This window comes from Marmota marmota, unplaced genomic scaffold (assembly GCF_001458135.2).
Source record: "Marmota marmota marmota unplaced genomic scaffold, marMar, whole genome shotgun sequence".
Classification (NCBI taxonomy): domain Eukaryota; kingdom Metazoa; phylum Chordata; class Mammalia; order Rodentia; family Sciuridae; genus Marmota; species Marmota marmota.
Window position 1 is genome coordinate 73,269,827 of NW_026000026.1, and position 18,822 is coordinate 73,288,648.

Sequence of the window (18,822 nt, forward strand, 5' to 3'; positions counted from 1 at the left end):
GATATCATAGATGTAGGAAAGAAGTCTTCATAGTAGGGTTTTGTGAAAGAAATGGAAGGATATTTTTCTTCTTTTATGATTTTTAAAAACCTAACACAGGTATTTATTCACCTGAATGTTTTCTTTCTTCCTTTCTTAGGTACAAAATATTGATCCCTTAGTTTTATCAAAGAACTTAAGGCTTATAAAGCCTTATTTTTTACCCATATTTTTTAGTGATAGATCATAATTATACATAATGGTGGGATTTGTTGTTACATAGTAAAGCCTTATTTTTTTAATTTAAAAAAATTTTAGTTGTAGATGGACACAATATCTTTCTTTCTTTATTTTTATGTGGTGCTGAGGATTGAACCCATTGCCTCATGTTTGCTAGGCAAGCACTCTACCACCGAGCTACACCCCCAGCCCCGCAAAGCCTTATTTTTGAGGCATAGTTATAAGCTGATTTTGATATGGTATAGTTTGGGTAGAGTATTTTTGTTTCTGAGTAAAATAAAAGATTGGGGTAACTCCCTGACTACCCTGTAAAACAACTGAGTTTGGGGAAAGTTGCCATGTCACAAAAGTATATGATGGAATAGAGTTTTGTACCTAAGGACAAAATAAGAAGACCTTATCTTACAAGTGGACTGAGATTTGCCATACATTGACATGAACCTTTATGGGTCCTTTTGGTAGGAATTAAAGAGGCGATGTCTCTTGATTTTATATGAAAGGTTTGTGGGTCTAGAGTGGAGAAATTAAAATAAGCTTCCAAATAACTTTTTTCCTTACATCAAAATAGAAGCTCTGAATTTTTAAGCTTGTTTGTGATGGAACAAAGGGCCTGTATTTGTCAATTGAGGTACATCTTGTTTAACATTTATTTATTTATTTATTTATTCATTTATTTATTTTGTTATCAGGAATTGAACTCAGGGGCACTTAAACCACTGAGTCACATCCCCAGCTGTATTTTGTATTTTATTTAGAGACAGGGTCTCACTGAGTTGTTTAGCGCCTCACAGTGCTGAGGCTGGCTTTGCACTCGAAGTCCTCCTGTCTCAGCCTCTCGAGCTGCTGGAATTACAGGTGTACCACTGCACCCAGCTCATAATTTTTTGGTTTTTTTAAAGGAAACTTATAGAATAGTTTTAGATTTATAAAAAACTACAAAGGTAGCATAGGGTTCCCATATATCCTATACCAAATTTCCCGTTATTACTGAACGTTAGTATGGTGCATTTGTCACATTAATGAACCAGTGTTGATATATTTTTAATTACAGTCCATATTTTATTCAGAGTTTTTCCTTTATGTCATTTTCTGTTCCAGGGTCCAATCCAGGATACCACATTACTACATAGTCACCATGTCTTAATTGTCAAAATCCATTTTTATTGTTAGTGCTGTATAAACTTCATTATATCTTAAAACACCTAGATTGACCAGGAGCTGAAAAACTTTTCTTGAAGGCTAATTGATCACCTAGTCCTAGCAGGTACGATAAATCAATGATCAAGGTCTTCAAATCAGTTTTTCCTCAGGATACTTCTTTGCTGCATGTGCAGCTTTATAGGCTTACTTGGATGGTCATTTTCCTGCTCAGATTTATTGGGGGGAGGTGGTCATTAAACCCTGGACAAGTTGATCAGACTATCCTGTGGATCAGCTGGGCCCACATGGCTTTGCACTGAGAGAACTAGCTTGCTGTTTTGGCTAAAACTTGAAGAGCTTGGAGTGCTTTTCTTTCTGTCTAGAGATGTGGCAAACAGAAAAGACTTGGAAACCATCTTTCCAGGCCTGCAGCATTGTCAATAAGGTCATTTTTTAGTAGTAGAGGGCTCTAGTTTACATTAGAAATCCCATAATATACCTGCTATTTATTTTTCTGTCAAGAGTAGTGAGTTAATCAGGTAAGAATCTTGAGGTGATTCATATGGTTTCATTGACTGGAATTTGGATCTCCCACCAAATATTAACTTTGTTATAAGCATCACCAACAGGTGGCAGCAGTTCCCCTGTTATAAAAATAGAGTGGCCTAGGAGACCTGGTGGGGCAAGAATCTAGTCCTGGCTACTCTGGGAGGCTGAGATAGTAAGATCACTTGAGTCCAGCAGTTCAGGACCAACTTAGACAAAATGGTGAGACTCAATCTCAAAAAACAAACATACAAACACAGAGTGACCAGTTCAGCTAGGAATAGTATTTTGTTAACAGAAGCAGACTTAATTTCTGGGATTATAATTTTTCTCATTGTGTTTCATCATAGTATCTTTTATACCTTGGGAGACAGAATATAACAATATCAGCAAGGCAGGAAGAGTAGTATTACCAAAAACTTTTAGGCCACTTAAAATTTACTTGATCCGTAGTTGCTATCTTATTCAATTGTTCCACAATGGCAAGTATTATGCCTAACAGGTACACATATCTTCAGCTACTAATGGAAGGCAATTAAGTTATTTATCAAGCTCCTGAGTAGGACCAAAGAATTGTACCAATGTGATGCCCACTGATGCTGGTTAAAAAGAAGAAGACAGTTTGTTCCCTAAACTTGGCTGAATAAAAATAATTGGTCAGCAGACCAGGATGAGGTTTTGTGGTCAGAAGGCTGGCTCTAGGAACTTTAGGGATGTTCTTCACAGATGTTACGGTGCTTATCGACTTTCAGCACCCATAGTCTAGACTTTGTACAATTACTTGGTGGCTTGAAGATTCACCACTCCAAGCATTCCCATATTTCTCTGAGCCATAGGATGCTTTGGAGAAGATTGTGCACATTGAAAACTGTGAGATTCTGATGCTCATGTAGCTAGCAGAGTTAGCACAGTTATTTCTTTAACTTGCTTAGACTGTTTTATCCCATTATAAAAACAACCCCCAAAAAAGAAAAAATAAACTTATGCAACATAAAATTTTTAAAGCAATTATGTATCTTACTCTCAATCCATTCCACTTTTGCAACTTATTATACTTCCTTGAATAATTCACTCATTTAACAAATAATGAGCACCTCATAATGGGCCTATTTTTCTAGTTGCTGAGAACATAGCAATGAATAAAATGGATATACTGTCCCTGCCCTTGTGAACTTAAATTCTGATGGATAGAGATGGACAATAGGCAAACTATATAGGTCACCAGAAGATAAGTGTCAGTGGAAAGAAGTCAAGGAGGAGATAGGGAGTTAGGGGAAGCAGGGCAGTGCTGGATTTTTTTTAAATTTTTTATTTTTTAAATTTATTTTTTATTTTTTGGTACCAAAGATTGAACCCAAGGGTGCTTAACCACTGAGCTACATCCCCAGCCCTTTTTTGGTGTGTGTTGTGGGCATATTGGGGATTTAACTCAGGGTCACTTGACCACTGAGCCACACCCCAAGTCCTATTTTGTATTTTATTTATAGACAGGGTCTCACTGAGTTGCTTAGCACCTCCCTGTTGCTGAGGCTGGCTTTGAACTCGAAAGCCTCCTGTCTCATCCTCTTGCCTCAGCCTCCCAGGCGGCTGGAATTATGGGTGTGTGCCACCATGCCAGGCACAATGCTGGAATTTTAAAGAGGGAAAAGACTTCTTTATAATAGCACAATGACAAAGGCTTGGCAATGTGGCTGTGACCCTTTTAGCTGCTTGGAAAGACAAAATTCCAGGTATAGACACCAGGGCAAATGCCCTTGGGATGGGGACATGTTAGAGGGCTCTAGGAACAATATAGTAAGCAGTAAGGGCTGAAATAGACCGAGGAAGGAAGAACAGTAAGAGATAGGATGTGAATGGGTAGTACTACAGACAGTTCCAGGGCTTGAGTGAATTTAGAAGACTTTGTACAGAGGAATAATATGGTCTGAGTTAGGTTTTAGGGGTGAGCAAGCTTAGAAATCAGTTAGGCCATTTGTGGCAACTCGGGTAAGAAGTACAGATGGATTGTGCTAATGTGCCAGCAGAATTTGGGGAATTGGATCCTGGCATGATGGCACATACTTATAATCCCAGGGCCTTGGGCAGCTCAGGCAGGAGGATCACAGGTTCAAGGCAGCCTTGTCATCTTAGTGAGACCCTGTCTGAAAATAAAAATGGCTGGGTATATAGCCCAGTGGTAGAGCACTCCTGGTTTCAATCTTCAGTACCCCAGTAATACAAAAAAAAAAAAAAAAAAAAAAAATTCTTGAGAATTAGATTCTGTACTTAGCTTGAAGGCAAAACTAATAAGATTTGCTCATAGACTGCATATGTATTGAGAGATAGTGAAGCATCAGGGTTGATTTCTAGGTGTTCTGAGCAGTTGTGATAGAGAAGACTATGTAGACAGCATGGGTTTGTGGGTGAAGATTAGGAATTTAGTTGTGGGAAAGTATGTTGGAGATGCCTGGTAGTTATCCCAGCAGAGATGTTAGATAGGCAGGTAGAGATTCATGCTAGAGATAAAAATATTGGAGACAACATGTAGATGATCTTTAAAGCCAAGAGACTAGATGAGCTAGCTTATCAAAGGAGTAAGTTGTATATAGAGAAAGGGCCAAGGACTGGCGCAAATGCTAAGAGGCTGAGGAAATGAGGAAGAACCAGCAAAGGAGACAGGGAATGGTCAGGTCAGTAAGGGAAGGAAACCAGCAGTGTGTGCTGTCCTGGAAGTCAAGTTTGAAGGGAGGAGTAATCAATTGTGTCAGATGCTGCACATAAGTAATATGAGCTCTAACAATCAAGCAGTCAGTGTTAAGGTCATTGGGAGACTTTGATAGGTGCTGTTCGAGTGGAGGGGAGATGAAAATCTGGAGTGTATTTGAGAAAGAAAGGGATGTTCTCACAACAGGTAAAAAGCTAAACAAACTGAACAATTTCTAAAAAGGAAAGGGATGGGGAACAGTTAGCCTACCTAAGGCAGAAACTGCTAGAGCCAGTGATTGAATTTAAACCAATTACTGAGGACTGAGTGTGGACCACCTTGAGAATTAAAAACTGCGAGCCAGCTGGGCGTGGTGGCGCATTCCTGTAATCCTGGTGAGTTGGGAGGCTGAGGCAGGAGGATTGCAATTTCCAGGCCAGCTTGGGCATATGGGTGTGTGTGGTGGTGGGAACTTGTGGACATTATTTTCTATTCTATTTTCAAGGTCATCAGTCGAGAAAAGCTGACGGAGCGGCTTGAGACCTTATGAATTGGTCTTCAAGGAGACTCAATGGGGTGGGCATGATTACTAGTCTGATTACCTGATGGCATTAGGGCTCCCTTGAGGTTCAAGTAACTCCATTCTGTTTTACTTACCCACTGTCTCATCACAGTCACAGAGTGCCTTGTTGACACTTAGGCAGGCTTCACTAGCATCTTGTCACACTTAGACAGACTTCCTTCTTGGTAGTGCTAACCCATCATCATGTAATATGCTACTTTCCTTGCTTCTCATGTATGATTGCTACTCTTGGGGAGCATGCTTCTTGTTCAGCAAACAGTGGTGCCTTCTATGGCACTGTTATGGTACGGGATAGAGTAGGATTTAACAAAGTCTGCCTTCATGGAGCTTAAATTGAATGGGGAAATCCTGTCAGTAAATGGTTCTGAGAAAAAAGAGCAGGGCAGGGAGGGCAGGCTTCAGAGATTGCCACTTTGTATTGTAGGGTCAGGGAAGATCTAACAAATGGCATTTGAATATTTTCAGAGACCCGAAAGGAGGAGGAAGAGTAGGCCACAGCAGTGCATCTGTACTTATGAGCAGACTACATAGGGAGAAGGAAGGTGACACCTTTTTATGTCCATGCTGCCACTATTGACCAAATATTATACTTTAAACACATTCTATCCACACTTCCTGAAACACTACTCTTTGTACACTTAATACTACCTTTTCCCTTTTTGAGTATCAGACTTTCAGTTTTATAGATTCAACACGTCACTGTAGACTGTATTTAGTATTTTTAATCAAATTATCACAACCTGGTCAGTGGAGTCCAATTTAACTGGCTGTTTTGTCTTTTCAACACTACCTTAGACACCCCTGAAAGCACCCTTGTTTTCTTTTTCTTTTTCTAAATATTTTTTAGTTTTAGGTGGACACAATATCTTTATTTTACATTTATGTGGTGCTGAGGATCGAACCCAGTGCCTTATGCATGCTAGGCAAGTGCTCTACCAGAGCCACAACCCCAGCCCAAGCACCCTTGTTTTCTAGCAGCAAGATACTTCAGGTCCACCACCATGATCCCTGCCCCAAAACATATAATTAGGTCCTCGCCAACAAGCCTGGGGTAGATTCGAGGTTTAAACTGGCCCAGAGGTGCAAGTCCCACTTGATTCACATAAGTACTGGTATTAGAAGGATGATCCTGCTGTTGGGCCACCAGGGAAGCAGATTGAGATCAGATCTCTTCAAGGTCTCAAGTTCATACAGATGTCTCCAGTTTGGCTGTCATCTCTAAATCCTTTTTCTTTAAATTCTACTATAGTTAATTTTATCTTGACTGGATAAACAAAATGTGGTATGTCCACACAATGGAATACTAACAAAAAAGAATGGACAACTGCTGTTATGTGGACCACCTCAAAAAATATGCTTGGACTGGGGATACAGCACAGTGGAAGAGTGCTTAGCATGCACAAGTTCCTGAGTTCAATAACCAGCAACACAAAATACACATAATCACCAAAGATGTTATGCCGAGTCAAAGAAGTCAGACACAAAAGATGTCATAAATTCCATTTATATGAAACGTCTAATAAGGGTAGGGATATAACTCAGTGGTAGAGTATGTACTTAGCACATATATACAAGGCTCTAGGTTCAATCCCCAGCACTGCCTCCCTACAAAAATATGTCCAGGAAAGGTCAGTCTATAGACAGAGCATATCAATGACCACCTGGGACTGGAGGCAGAAGCAGGGAGCTTTGTGGAATGATGAAGAGGATCACACAACTCCACACACCTAAAAATCAATGGATTTATATCAAGTGGATTTTACTGGCATGTAAATTATACTCCAATAAAATAAAAACCCTTCTTATTTATATGTCCTTAATTATATGACCAAAGATATTTCTTTACCTAGAACTTTAACACAAAAAAATTGTATTTTTGCATAACTTGCAGATATTTTTGCAGTGCAGGGGATTGAAACCAGGGCCTCACACGTGCTAGATAAGCATGCTACCAATGCTACATCCCCAGCTCCTATCATTTTTAATAGCCATTATCCCTGCTTAAATCTCAAGTATAGCCACAATATGAAAATGTATTGCTCATCTGTTTATTCCCACCTTTTTTCACATAGGTGCTTCATTTTTATAAAAATCTTTTTTCACCCTGATGATTAAAGACCAACAGACTGTTGCTATGCTGGTGATCTTCCTGCAAGCTCTTGTGAGGACTCAGTGTGAAGCTTGGTTCACCAGCTACTTACAAAATTTATCAATTTTGGAAACAAAACTTCAGAAGACAACCTTCTGAACTTCGGAGGTAGAAATCCACAAATGACACACTTTATTGAAAATATTGGATTTAATAGAAAAAATCACATTGTAAACAAGTCCACTGATTGATTAGCTTAACACAGAATGACAGCACAATCACGTATAAAAGCTAAAGGACGAGATGCTGGTGCCAAAGGCAGCACTTTAAGAGAGGCCTGAGCCAGAATTTTCCCAGAAATAGGCAGCAGTAGCTTCAAACAGGCACAAGAACAGGGAGGCTGAGGCAGCAACCACTCCACAAAGGCTTAAGGGCATAAGAGGAAGACAGCAACAAAATATTTGGCAGGGAGGGCTGAAGGACAAATGGGCAAAGGGTTTTTGTTTTTTGAAATTTTTTGTGGTGCTGAAAACAGAACCCAGGGCTTCATGCACATTAGGCAAATGCCACATCCACAGCCCAGGCTTGTAATTCTTGATATTCTGACATCAGATCCTACCACACAAACCTGAGAGGGTTACAGGAGCAGGGTATGTTAAATGGGGCAACAATACTAAAAGTATCTGGTGTGTGGCCTTGGCACTTAACTCTGAGGGAGGCAGGAGAGTGTGGCATTTGAGTGTAGTGACTAAACTCAGAACTGAGCTGCTTTCTGCCCCAGCACCTTGTATGATCACAACCCTGAAGCTGTAGAAGTGTCTGTTGCCCTGGTGCGTCTCCTCCTTACTGATGAGTATGTAAGAGACCTCTGACAAAAACACAGGGCTCTAGAGGGAAAAGGTTTCTACCTCTCCTTTTGGGTCCCCAAAGGGAGAGAAGTTTGTCATGGATGGACCCCTGGAGGCTTTGGAGTTAATAGCAAAAGCTACCTCTTTTAGCCCCAGCCACCCAAATCCTCCTCCAAGGAGTCCTCCCAGTTCATGGAAAAGCCATCTTGAGAGTAGAAAAACAACTAGGAGAAAGAGAGTAAGGAACAGTTTTCTTTCTGTGGTACTTGTTACTGACCAGAGAAGCTGCTACCTTGTATGTCATTTAGATATCAAGTTCACGCCTTAACCTGAAGCAGCAGTTCTCACCTAAGGGGCAGGCCTGCTCAAGAGGAGGTCTCAAGACTCTAAAGAGATTGAGTCCAAAATACACAAGCCCCTAATTCCCACCCCCTAATAGGTGCACATAAGGATAGAAATTCCTGACAGGAGTGTGTTGTACACGTGAACAGTGGCTAAGGCAGAACAAAAAGCCAAGAAGCCCTAACATGAGTGTGGTGGACAGCAACATGATGGAGAACACTGTTCAGAGACTGTTTCTGATTAAGTTACATGTCATTCCACAGCTGAACTCCATTGACAAGGCTTCTAGCCTCGGAACCAAGAAGAGTAAGTTCACCTACTTACTGCAGTAACCATACTGGACTAAAAAAAAACAATTCTGTTCTCCTAAAGAAAATTTCCTATGAGGTACTTGATAGTAGGTCCCAGCATAGGCTAATCACTGTATGGTTTCTTAGAAGACTGGCTTTTCTCAATTTCTTTCTCTTTGATACTGTACAGGGGGTCCACCAACTTGTTATGAACAAGCATTAAACCTATTAAAAAAAAAAAGTAGTTAATGCAGATAGAGGCAAGAGTTCCACGATTATCAACAAGAACTTCTAGAAGCTCTCCAATTTTATCCTAGAACTGACACTCTTATCTTTCTGATCTCCAAATCATAAAAACCTTAAGAGCAGGAAGAGTTTGTTACTCCCAGTGAATGCTAGAGTTCATGGAAGTTCCGTCAACACAACCACAAGGACAGCTGACTATTTAAAGGTTAATCTTTTCAACAAAGAAAAATTCCTAATTTACCTTCCTATTTATTAGATGAGAGTGTTCATGTAATTTGCCTAAAGCAGGAGGTGTACCAGGGATTGAAGCTCGGGCTTTACATGTGCTTGGCAAACTCCCACTGAGCTACACCCAACCCTCTAGTAAATATCCTTTTAAAGTAAAAGAAAGATCCTGTAGATCTTCACTTCAAGGCACTTCAGGACCTTGACTTAAGGGGAAAGATGTGTATGAGATCTAGACTGAGAACACCCAAGACTCAATATCATCACAAGGAGATCACACACAGCTCTTTGACTAAAACTTTGGGTTTTTTTTTTTGTTTTGTTTTGGTTTTTTTGCCTCCTCAGAGCAAACATCTCCAGAAGTTGACCCTTGCAGTCATGGATGGTAGAGAAATGACTGTATTGTGAGGCAGTAGAGTCTGATTTTTGAGATTCTAGGTATCCATTAAAATGGCCAAAGTGAGGGCTGGGAATGTAATTCAGTGGTGGAACACTTGTCTAGCATGTGGAGAAACTGAGTTCCATCCCCAGCACAGGAGAGGGGGTCGGGGGATTGAATGAGCTAGGTGTGGTGGCACACACCTGTAATCTCAGCAACTCAGGAAGCTGAGGCAGGAGGATCATAAGTTTGAGGCCAGCCTTAGCAACTTGGTGAGACCTTGATTCAAAAAATAAAAAGGGCTGGGGATGTACAGCTCGGTTATAGAGTGTGCCTGGTTCAATCCCCAGTACACAAAAATAAAAAAATAAAATGGCCATAATGAAAACAAAATCTATTCCTCATTCCTAGCATGCTTGGGCTTGACTACCTACTCCCATATCCACCCTCCCTCACCTTTGAAATACTTGACAGTCTTCACTTTCAGCTCCAAGGTGGCATCTTCATCACACACAAACACGGTGCAGGGATGCTGCTGGAAGGCAGACACAGTCCACATGTGGTTCACCCCCTCCTCAATGGCCTTGTACAGAGCAAAAGCCTTGTGAGCGCCTGTGATGAGGATCATCACCTGGGGATGAGAAAGCAAGCCCATGATGGAGCAGCCCAGACAACAAATGCTAAAAAGATAATTTTTTTATTGCTAGCTCTCTGTGTCTTATCACACAAACTCCTACCTTTTAGGAAAAGGAAATAAGGCTCCAGGAAGTTAAGTAACTTGCCCAGGGTCATTTGTGACTTGAGTCTATGCTCTTGACCACCACCACATGACAGTGCCTCCAGACAATTTTAATGATAACTCTGAAGGTGCCCTGTGCCGTGCACAGGCCCACACGGGTCATCCCAATAGCTAGATCAGCTTTCGCAGTGTGTGAAAGAGGCCCCTGCCTGCACCAGCTACCCTGTGGTTTTGGAAACAATTCCAGGAGTTACCTGTGGGTCCCTTAAGGTTGAATCCCAAAAAGGGATTCCCTTAATTTGATCTCTTCCAGTTCATAGCATTTAACCTGACTTGAAGTGATATTTCTTGTTCATATAAAAGACGTAGAGACTCCACCTAACAGTTCAATTATTAAGAGCATAAGTGCCAGAAAGTGATCCTAAAGAATTCAGCTCTACAGATATCTTTCCATTTTAATATACTTGTGCCATGGAGTTGTGAATAGAATTTTCTGTTCGTTCCTCTCTCTACTTCTCCCTCTCGCTCGCTCTCTCCCTCTCCCCCTTTTTAATATTTTTTTTAGTTGTAGATGGACACAATATGTTTATTTTTATGTGGTGCTGAGGATCAAACCCAGTGCCTCACAGTGTGAGGCAAGTGCTCCACCACTGAGCTACAGCCCCTGCCGGAACTCTCCCTCTCTTAAAAGAAGCATAGAGAGAACCCGACTGAAGTTCAGAACCCCTCAGCAACTCTAAGCTCATTTTAGAAGAGATTTTCCTGATTTCCAGCCCAGATCATTCCCCAGACCATATACCTTCACTAGATAAGGATGGCCCCCAAACAGAGCGACCAGCAAGCAGAGCGACCCCCTAGCTACTGATTCAGGGTTACCCAGTGGAAATCTAGGAGACATCATTCATTTCACAGAAATTCACTGTATAATTAGAAAACTTTTCCACTGACTTAGATGTTTGCTTATAGATCTTGGAAAAGAAATTTGAAGCTAAAATGTCTCCAGTCACTCACTGAATATATCTCACAAAGGAATAGAAAATATTTCTAAAATTCTAATGAAAGCAGTAAGGACACTGGAACCACACAGAGACACACACACACACCCCAAATGATAACCAATTTTCTAGGAGAAAAACTCCCTAAATTCAGTTCAAGACACTTTTTTTTTTTTTTTTTTTTTTGGTGGTACTAGGGATTGAACCCAAGGCTTTGTGCATGCTGGGCAATTGCTCTGCCACTGGCTATATCCCCAAAGCCTTAAAGACTTATCTTTTAATCACACTTCACTACATTTATTATTCCTGAGCACAGGGCCATAATCATCACATCCTTGGATTGCAGGAGAAGCATTCTTTCAAATAGTGACCAACTTCAGGGACACCTTCCACCCTTCTCAGTGCCTAGGCAAGTACAAATTCACATTCCCACATTAGTTGTGCTGGGGTTCTCTCTGCCTGTGAGAAGCATGGAAGTGGAACATCAGCAGAGGCCAAGATCAGGTAGCAGCCCCTGGTCAATTAGCCAAAGACACACAAAAACTGCTTACTGGATTTACCCGCACTGGGAACAATGATTACCTCCAAAGAAGGGAGAGAAACAGGACCAGCTCGGATTTTAGCCTTATTTATTACATAAGAATATGTTCAGCTGTATAGCTACAATTAACAACAAAAAGACAAGCCTACTGGCCCCAACTCTAACAAAGGCTGGTGGACCCCTGCACCCTTACCTCTCTAGCATCCATGACAGTGCCTACACCCACTGTCAGGGCCATGGTGGGCACCTTGGCAAGATCACCATCAAAGAACCTAGCATTGGCCAGAATGGTGTCCATGGCCAATGTCTTCACACGAGTCCTGGACACCAGGCTGGAACCTGGCTCATTGAAGGCAATATGTCCATCAGGGCCGATGCCTAGAGAAAGAGACAGCCACAACAGCTCTGTGAGTCCTAGGAATCCACAATTTCAAAACTGGACAATCTCTCCTTCTCTAACTAGGGTCTGGAAAAAAAAAAAAATCCTTGAAAACTATCTCCTCATTTGTACTCTTGAGGTACAACTCTGCCCCTTCCCTCACCATTTCTATCTGAGGCACAGACACTGTTAATTTGCTTCCACCTTCAGGAAGCTCAGTAAGGGGCACTCCAAATAGCTCCTGACCCCCCAGATTATTGAGAAGTATGACTTCTCTGTCTCCTGTCTACAGGGAAAACACACCCAGCACCTAGACAGCGGCTGCCGAGTTCCTAAACCTCAGAATATGCAAGGTTTTTCCTCCCTATTCTTATAGAAGTTAGACCCAGAAAAAGTTAGCCCAATTTTATACCCCTGTGGGTGATGCCCAAGGTAGTAACATGTAGAATAGGAATAAGAACCTACGTAGGAATAAGAGCCTAAGCCTCAGAGGTAGATTCCCCAGGGTCCCACCTTCTCACTGCTCCTCACTGGCTGACCTTGATAAGTCACACAACTTCTCTTGGGTTCAGGTCCTATGGAGAGCATGCAAGGGCCATATGGAATTTTCTGAAACTACATGAGTCCATGATTTTAATGTTTAGGTAAATTACATGACTGATCCATAAAGCCTAAAGATTGGGGATAAAAGATCTGTGTCCAAATCTCAAACCTCTCAGTTTACATAAAGCATCAAAGTGTAGAAACAGGAGGTTCCATGATCACGGTTCCATTCTGAGCAACAGAGCCAGGGCTAGGACCCAAGACTCCCACTTTCTCTATGCCTTCCCTGCATCCACATGGTGATAGATGACCCCAGTGTCACAAGCACAAAGAGGGCTTCATAGGGACAGGCTTGGCATCATGTCCTTGCCATACGATCCAGCCGGCCTGGGCCTGGGCCTGGGCCTGGATGTGTGCTGAGGAGTGCTAAGCTCACCTCCGACAAACAGCTCGATCCCGCCTGCAGCCTTGATCTTCTGCTCAAAGGCATCACACTCAGCCTGCAGGTCAGCTGCATTCCCATCCAGAATGTGGGTGTTCTCTGGATGGATATCAATGTGCTTGAAGAAGTTGTTCCACATAAAGGAGTGGTAACTCTCTGGGTGGTCCCGAGGAAGGCCTGTGGGGTCATAGAAATTTAGTCATACCCAGGCTGCGCTAGAGCTCTCCTCCCAAGGAAGATGCCAGAACACTTAGGGGACTGTCCATCAGAAAGCCCTGGACACCAGCCCCCTGCCTCCCATCCTCCTGGGACAGGCTGAGCTGGTGTCCATTAGGTATCCACTGACTATGGAGCTGGGCCTGGGAAATCCCCTCATTCACAAGGGAATGACCATAGGCTGGAGGGTGGGAATACTCTGGGCTTCTGGAGGTAGCCTGGTCACCTGGGGTAGGACTGGACTCATCTGGGAAAGGAAGCAAACATACCCCACCATTTATACCCTGCTCGACTTAAACCCCAACTTAAATACCAAGTGGCTGGAGAAAATTATCTCAGGGCTTCTCAAAATGTATTTGTTTTTTTTTTTTTTTTTAATCCAGAAAGAAAACTAATGTTTAAAATAAATGGTTAATGTTGAGCATTAAGAATATTTAAATTCAAGCTAGCTGTGGTGGCCTGTGTCTATAATCCCCGTAATTCAATAGACTGAGACAGGAGGATGGTAAGTTCCAGGCCAGACTCAGCAACTTATCAAAACTCTATCTCAAAATAAAAAGGGCTGGGGATGTAGCCCAGTGGTAGAGTACCCCAGTACAAAAAAAAATTAAAATCAGCCTTAAACATGAGAAAATCCAACACAGTGCTACAACATGGGATGAATCTTGAAGACATTCTCCTAGGTGAAAGAAGCCAGACATAAGATGTCAAATACTTTATGAATCTACTTATATGAGGTATCTAGGGAAATCAAATTCACGAAAGCAGAAAATAAAATGGTGGTTCCCAGAGCCTGGGGAAAACAGGAAACAGGGAGTTGTTTAATGGAAACAGAGTCTCAGTTTTATGAGATGAAAAGAATTCTGAGATTGGTTGCACAACTATGTGAATGTACTTACCACTATCATAGTGTACACATAAAAGTGATTAAGATGGTATGTGTGTGTGTGTGTGTGTGTGTATATATATAATTTTTTTTTTTTTTTTTTTTTTTTTTTTTTGCGATGGGGTCTTGCTATGTTGCCCAGGCTGGCTCAAGTGATCCTCCTGCCTTAGCCCCTAAATAGCTGGGACTACAGACTCAAACATCAACCTGGCATTTGAGATGGCAAATTTTATGTTGTATATATTTTACTACAATCCTTTTTAAAAGAACATTTAAAGTGAAGCTACTATAATATGGGGAAGTGGGGAACAGAAAGGTAATAGAAGACCAAGCCTCAGCTCCCCTCCAAGTGTACCCGGCAGAAAGGAGAGCTAAAGGAGCCAGGCATGGTGACGCACACCCAAAATCCCAGGGACTTGGGAGGCTAAGGCAGGAGGACTGCAAATTCAAGGCCAGCCTTGGAATTTAATGAGACCCCCATCCCCAAAATTAAAAGGGCTGGGGACATAGCTCAGTGGTAAAGCAATCCTGAGGTTCAATCCGCAGTCTCATACACACCAAAAAAAAAAAAAAAAAACCGAAAGAAAGAAAAAAGGGAAGTAGAGGATGCACACTAGAGAGAAAATATAGACAAAGAATCTTCGAACCACCCCAGCCAAGATTCTACTTGCATGCATTTGTTCCAGAAAGAAATAGCACTGAGCTGGGAAGCAGACAAAGGGGAAGGAAGTACCCTAATATTAAGTATTCATTAAATGTTTACTATGTGCTAGAAGCTTCCATATCTGTGAGTATCATAATGCTTACAACCCATGAGGTCATCTTTATTAACTTCATTTTATAACTCAACTAAACCAAGGCTGAAAGTGAGAGGTTATCAATAACTGAGCCTATCACCAAATGTCACTGGTTCCTTGAGATGCTCCCATTTCTCTCCAGAGGTGAGCCTCTGAAAGAAGAGCATGACTCCTGGAATCAGGTTAGAACCCTGAAAGAGAAAGACTTACCCACATACTCATCCATGTTGAAGGTCTTCACATATTTAAAGGACAGGTCTCCATTCTTGTAGTACTCAATCAGTTTCTTATAGCAGCCAAGTGGGGTGCTCCCTGCAAGAGGAAAATTAAAAACCTATCCAAATCAGATAGTCATTCATATTTTCAAAATCCATCAACAGCTTCTCATTTCACTATCAGTGGTAACCCGTCCTTACAAAGGCTCCACATTATTGGGCCCTTGGCTACCCCTCTGCATACCTTATCTTGCACGAGTCACTTTACCTCAGGGCCTGTGCACATGCTATTCTAATGGGAATACTCTTCAGGTATCTGTACGGCTAACTCACTTCTTCAGGCCTCTCCTCTGTTACTTTCTCAGAATGGATTTCCCTGCCAATATATCCAACATGGCAAACCTCCATCTAAATACTCCCTAACCTTCTTCCCTGCTTCATTTTTCTCCCTCCTTCTTATTGCCGTCTAACATACTCCACACTTTGCTAATTAACTTGTCTATCTCTCCCACTATAATTTAAGCTTTGGAAGACAGGAATTAATAACAAACCCTTTCGTTTGTTGCTGCATCCCCAGAGCTAAGAACTGCTTGGCTAACAGACACACTTAATAAACATCTGCTGAATGAATGACAATGGAAACTCCCCCAGTCCCACCAAAAATAATCGACTGGTCCCTATGACAAGGAACCCACTTGGAAATGCTGTGCTGTTTAAAATGTGACAGGCAGCAAGGGGTCTGGTTCTGAAGGGCCTTCAATGCCACTCTGCAGAGCTTGGATCTGATTGTGTGATAACCGGAATTAGCAATGAGTTGCCTGACACAGAAGCCAGACTGATCAGGTGGAGGCTGGCTCACTCTAGATAGGAGACAGGATGTTAATACAACTCCAACAGGGTTGAGCCACAGGTGGTTTCACAAGTTGCAGGCAGATACCACTCTCACAGGGCTCCAATGCAGAGTTCAGCAAACTTTGGTCCACAGGCCAAATTGGGCCTGCTGCCTATTTGTATGAGTTCATGAGTTAACTATGGTTCTTAGTCAGGTGCAGTGACACACACCTGTAAACCCAGCAATTCAGGAGGCTGAGGCAGGAGAATCACAAGTTCAAGGCCAGCTTCAGCAACTTAGCAAGGACCTAAGCAATTTAGTGAAACCCTGTCTTAAAATTTAAAAAAAAAAAATAAGGATAGGGGATGGAACTCAGTGTTAACATGCCACTGGGTTCAATCCCCAATACAAAAAGGAAAAAAAAAAAATTAAGAAGGAATTGTTTTTACATTTTAAAAATCAAAAGAATGGTGCATGCCTGTAATCCCAGCTCAGGAGGCTGAGGCAGGAGATTGCAAGTTCAAAGCCAGCCTCAGCAACTCAACAAGACCCTGTCTCTAAGTTAATTATAATAAAGGGCTGGGAAGGTGGCTCAGTGGTTAAGCACCCCTGGGTTCAAGTCCCAGTATCAAAAAAAAATCAAAAAGAATGTTTTGCAACATATGAAAACTTCAGTGTCTATAAGTAAAGTTTTACTGGCACACAGCCAATAAAAGTCACCAACCTATTATTGGTAGTTTTCATATTCCAGTGACAGAGTTGTGTAGGTGCAACAGGGAAGTCTAAAGTAATTTACTGTTTAGTCATTTACAGAAAAAGTTTCACAGACCCTACTCCAGTGGATGAGTCAGGTAAGACCCATGGGGCAAATCCACCCACCTGTGAAAGAAATAATTAGGACATTCAGCTTGAGAAGCTGGAGTCAAATTATCTTCCTATAAAGGCAACATTCTGACCTTTTTCAAAAGAAACTAGGACTTTTTCCACTTAGATCTTGTGCATAATTAAACCTTACAGAAAATTATTTGAATAACTATCTTCTCAATTCTCTCAGGAATGGTACTTAGCTAGCATCCCCCAAATACACGTAAGGGAAACTAATTCTTTTCTTAAAATGCATGCTTTAAGAAATCAGGACTTAATTCTGCTAAGGCACCCTGAATGCCTTAATAGAGCTGACTTAGGATGTAGCCTAAAATCAAGTTCTTCCTATCTAACTGTTCCAAGATTCTATAGGAACTATAGGCAACAACCAAACCAACCCATAAAGAAAGCCAGGTCCTCTGTTCTGTATGTAGAGTGGGCTCTGGTGTTCTCTCATAGCACCAATACCTTAAGTCCTCCTGTAAGTCCCTGGGCTGAAGGAGCCCAAACCTGGCCCCTTAAAACCCTCTGATCCCACCGTTTCCATTCCACAACACACCAGTGGGGAGTCCCATGGTGAAGTACTTGTCTGGTCCTGGGTTAAACTGGATGATGCGGTTCCTGATGTATTTGGCCGCCCACTCACTGGCCTGTGAATAGTGCTCCAGGATGATGAGCTTCATCTTGTCCTGCAATGGGTAGATGAGATGAGAAAAAGAACCAATGGCCCTCACTTTGAGTTCAGAGGAATAGGCTGGGCTGGGCACCTCATCCACCCACCAGGAGGCGCTATTATGAGGGTAGACCAGGGTTCTCATCTCAGCTCCATTTACCAATGGTAGGAACTCATAAAGCGCCCGCATTCTATGAAGGCATTTCCTACGTAAAAATGGGCACAGCAGTATCTACTCGCCGACTTCAGACAGGGAATAACAAATGAGAAAATGCTGGTAAACCCCACAGTATGTTGGCGATTATTCTCTTCTAGCTTGACTCAGTTCCCCTCCCACAGCCCTACAGGCTGGATACTCCACCCCATAGTCTTGCTCAAGAACTAGAGGAGCCCTAGGATCATCTTGGGCCAATGGAACAGGTGAGGGTGATGCTTTGCCTGGGGAGGTGGGTTCTTATTCAGCACTCGAAAAGGGGTACTCTCATCGACCGCCTTGCTTGGGGAACACTGTTGGGTCCTCAGTTTCCCCCAAAGCACAATCGGGTAAAGGTATCACTCCGGAAGGAAGGCACCCCCAGCACGACAATCAATGGTGGGGAGGCCGGAGAGGGGGGTCGCCCGCGCGGAGGTGGTGGGGTTCAGTGTCCCCCCCACCCAGGTTACGACTTCGTCTCTCCCTCCAGCCCTCCTGGAAGGGGTGGAAGCGGTTCGCCGGGCCGCGCCTGGACGCGGGGGAACTGGGACAACGCCGGGACCCCTGCCCACCAGGAGGGTCCCGCCCTCCCCGCTCCCCACTTACGCACACGCCTCCAGAGGCTGCTGAGGCGACTGCGCCGGCCCCCGGGCCTCGCTTTGGTCACGTGGCCGCGGTCACGCGGTGTGCGCGCCGCCCCGCTGGCTGACTCAGCGGGCCGGCCCCCAGGCTCGACTTTGGCCAGCCCAGGACCTCCATCACCACCAGCTAACGTGGGCCTGGAGCGAGCCAAGCCGAAATGGGCTGTGGGAAACACACTTGCGGGGTCAGGGCCTGATTTTGCACAGGAGGAGAGACTTGGAGGCGCCAGGTCCCTGGCTAGTAGGAGTCTCTTGGCCCCGTGCCCCCCGCCCCCC

The 18,822-nt window shown here is 42.9% G+C and overlaps 1 protein-coding gene and 1 long non-coding RNA gene across 3 annotated transcripts; one reads left to right on the forward strand and one right to left on the reverse strand.

Moving 5' to 3' along the window:
* Positions 1-1,028: 1,028 nt before the first annotated feature.
* Positions 1,029-7,495, forward strand: LOC125619111. Its single transcript, XR_007350604.1, has 2 exons — positions 1,029-1,483; positions 5,094-7,495. It is a non-coding gene; the product is annotated as an uncharacterized LOC125619111 (long non-coding RNA).
* Gnpda1 (glucosamine-6-phosphate deaminase 1) lies at positions 7,455-18,665 on the reverse strand. Of its 2 annotated transcripts, none has more exons than XM_015485683.2 (7): positions 18,512-18,665; positions 17,599-17,728; positions 15,339-15,440; positions 13,224-13,406; positions 12,059-12,243; positions 10,047-10,221; positions 7,455-8,965 (listed from the first exon to the last, which is right to left on the reverse strand). In XM_015485683.2, the coding sequence occupies exons 2-7, from the start codon at positions 17,720-17,722 to the stop codon at positions 8,865-8,867; spliced, it is 870 nt and encodes a 289-aa protein (XP_015341169.1). In that variant the 5' UTR covers positions 17,723-17,728; positions 18,512-18,665; the 3' UTR covers positions 7,455-8,864. The 2 variants fall into 2 exon arrangements, with proteins under 2 accessions (XP_015341169.1, XP_015341171.1); XM_015485685.2 differs by having other exon boundaries at positions 18,516-18,588.
* Between the last annotated feature and the right edge of the window lie 157 nt (positions 18,666-18,822).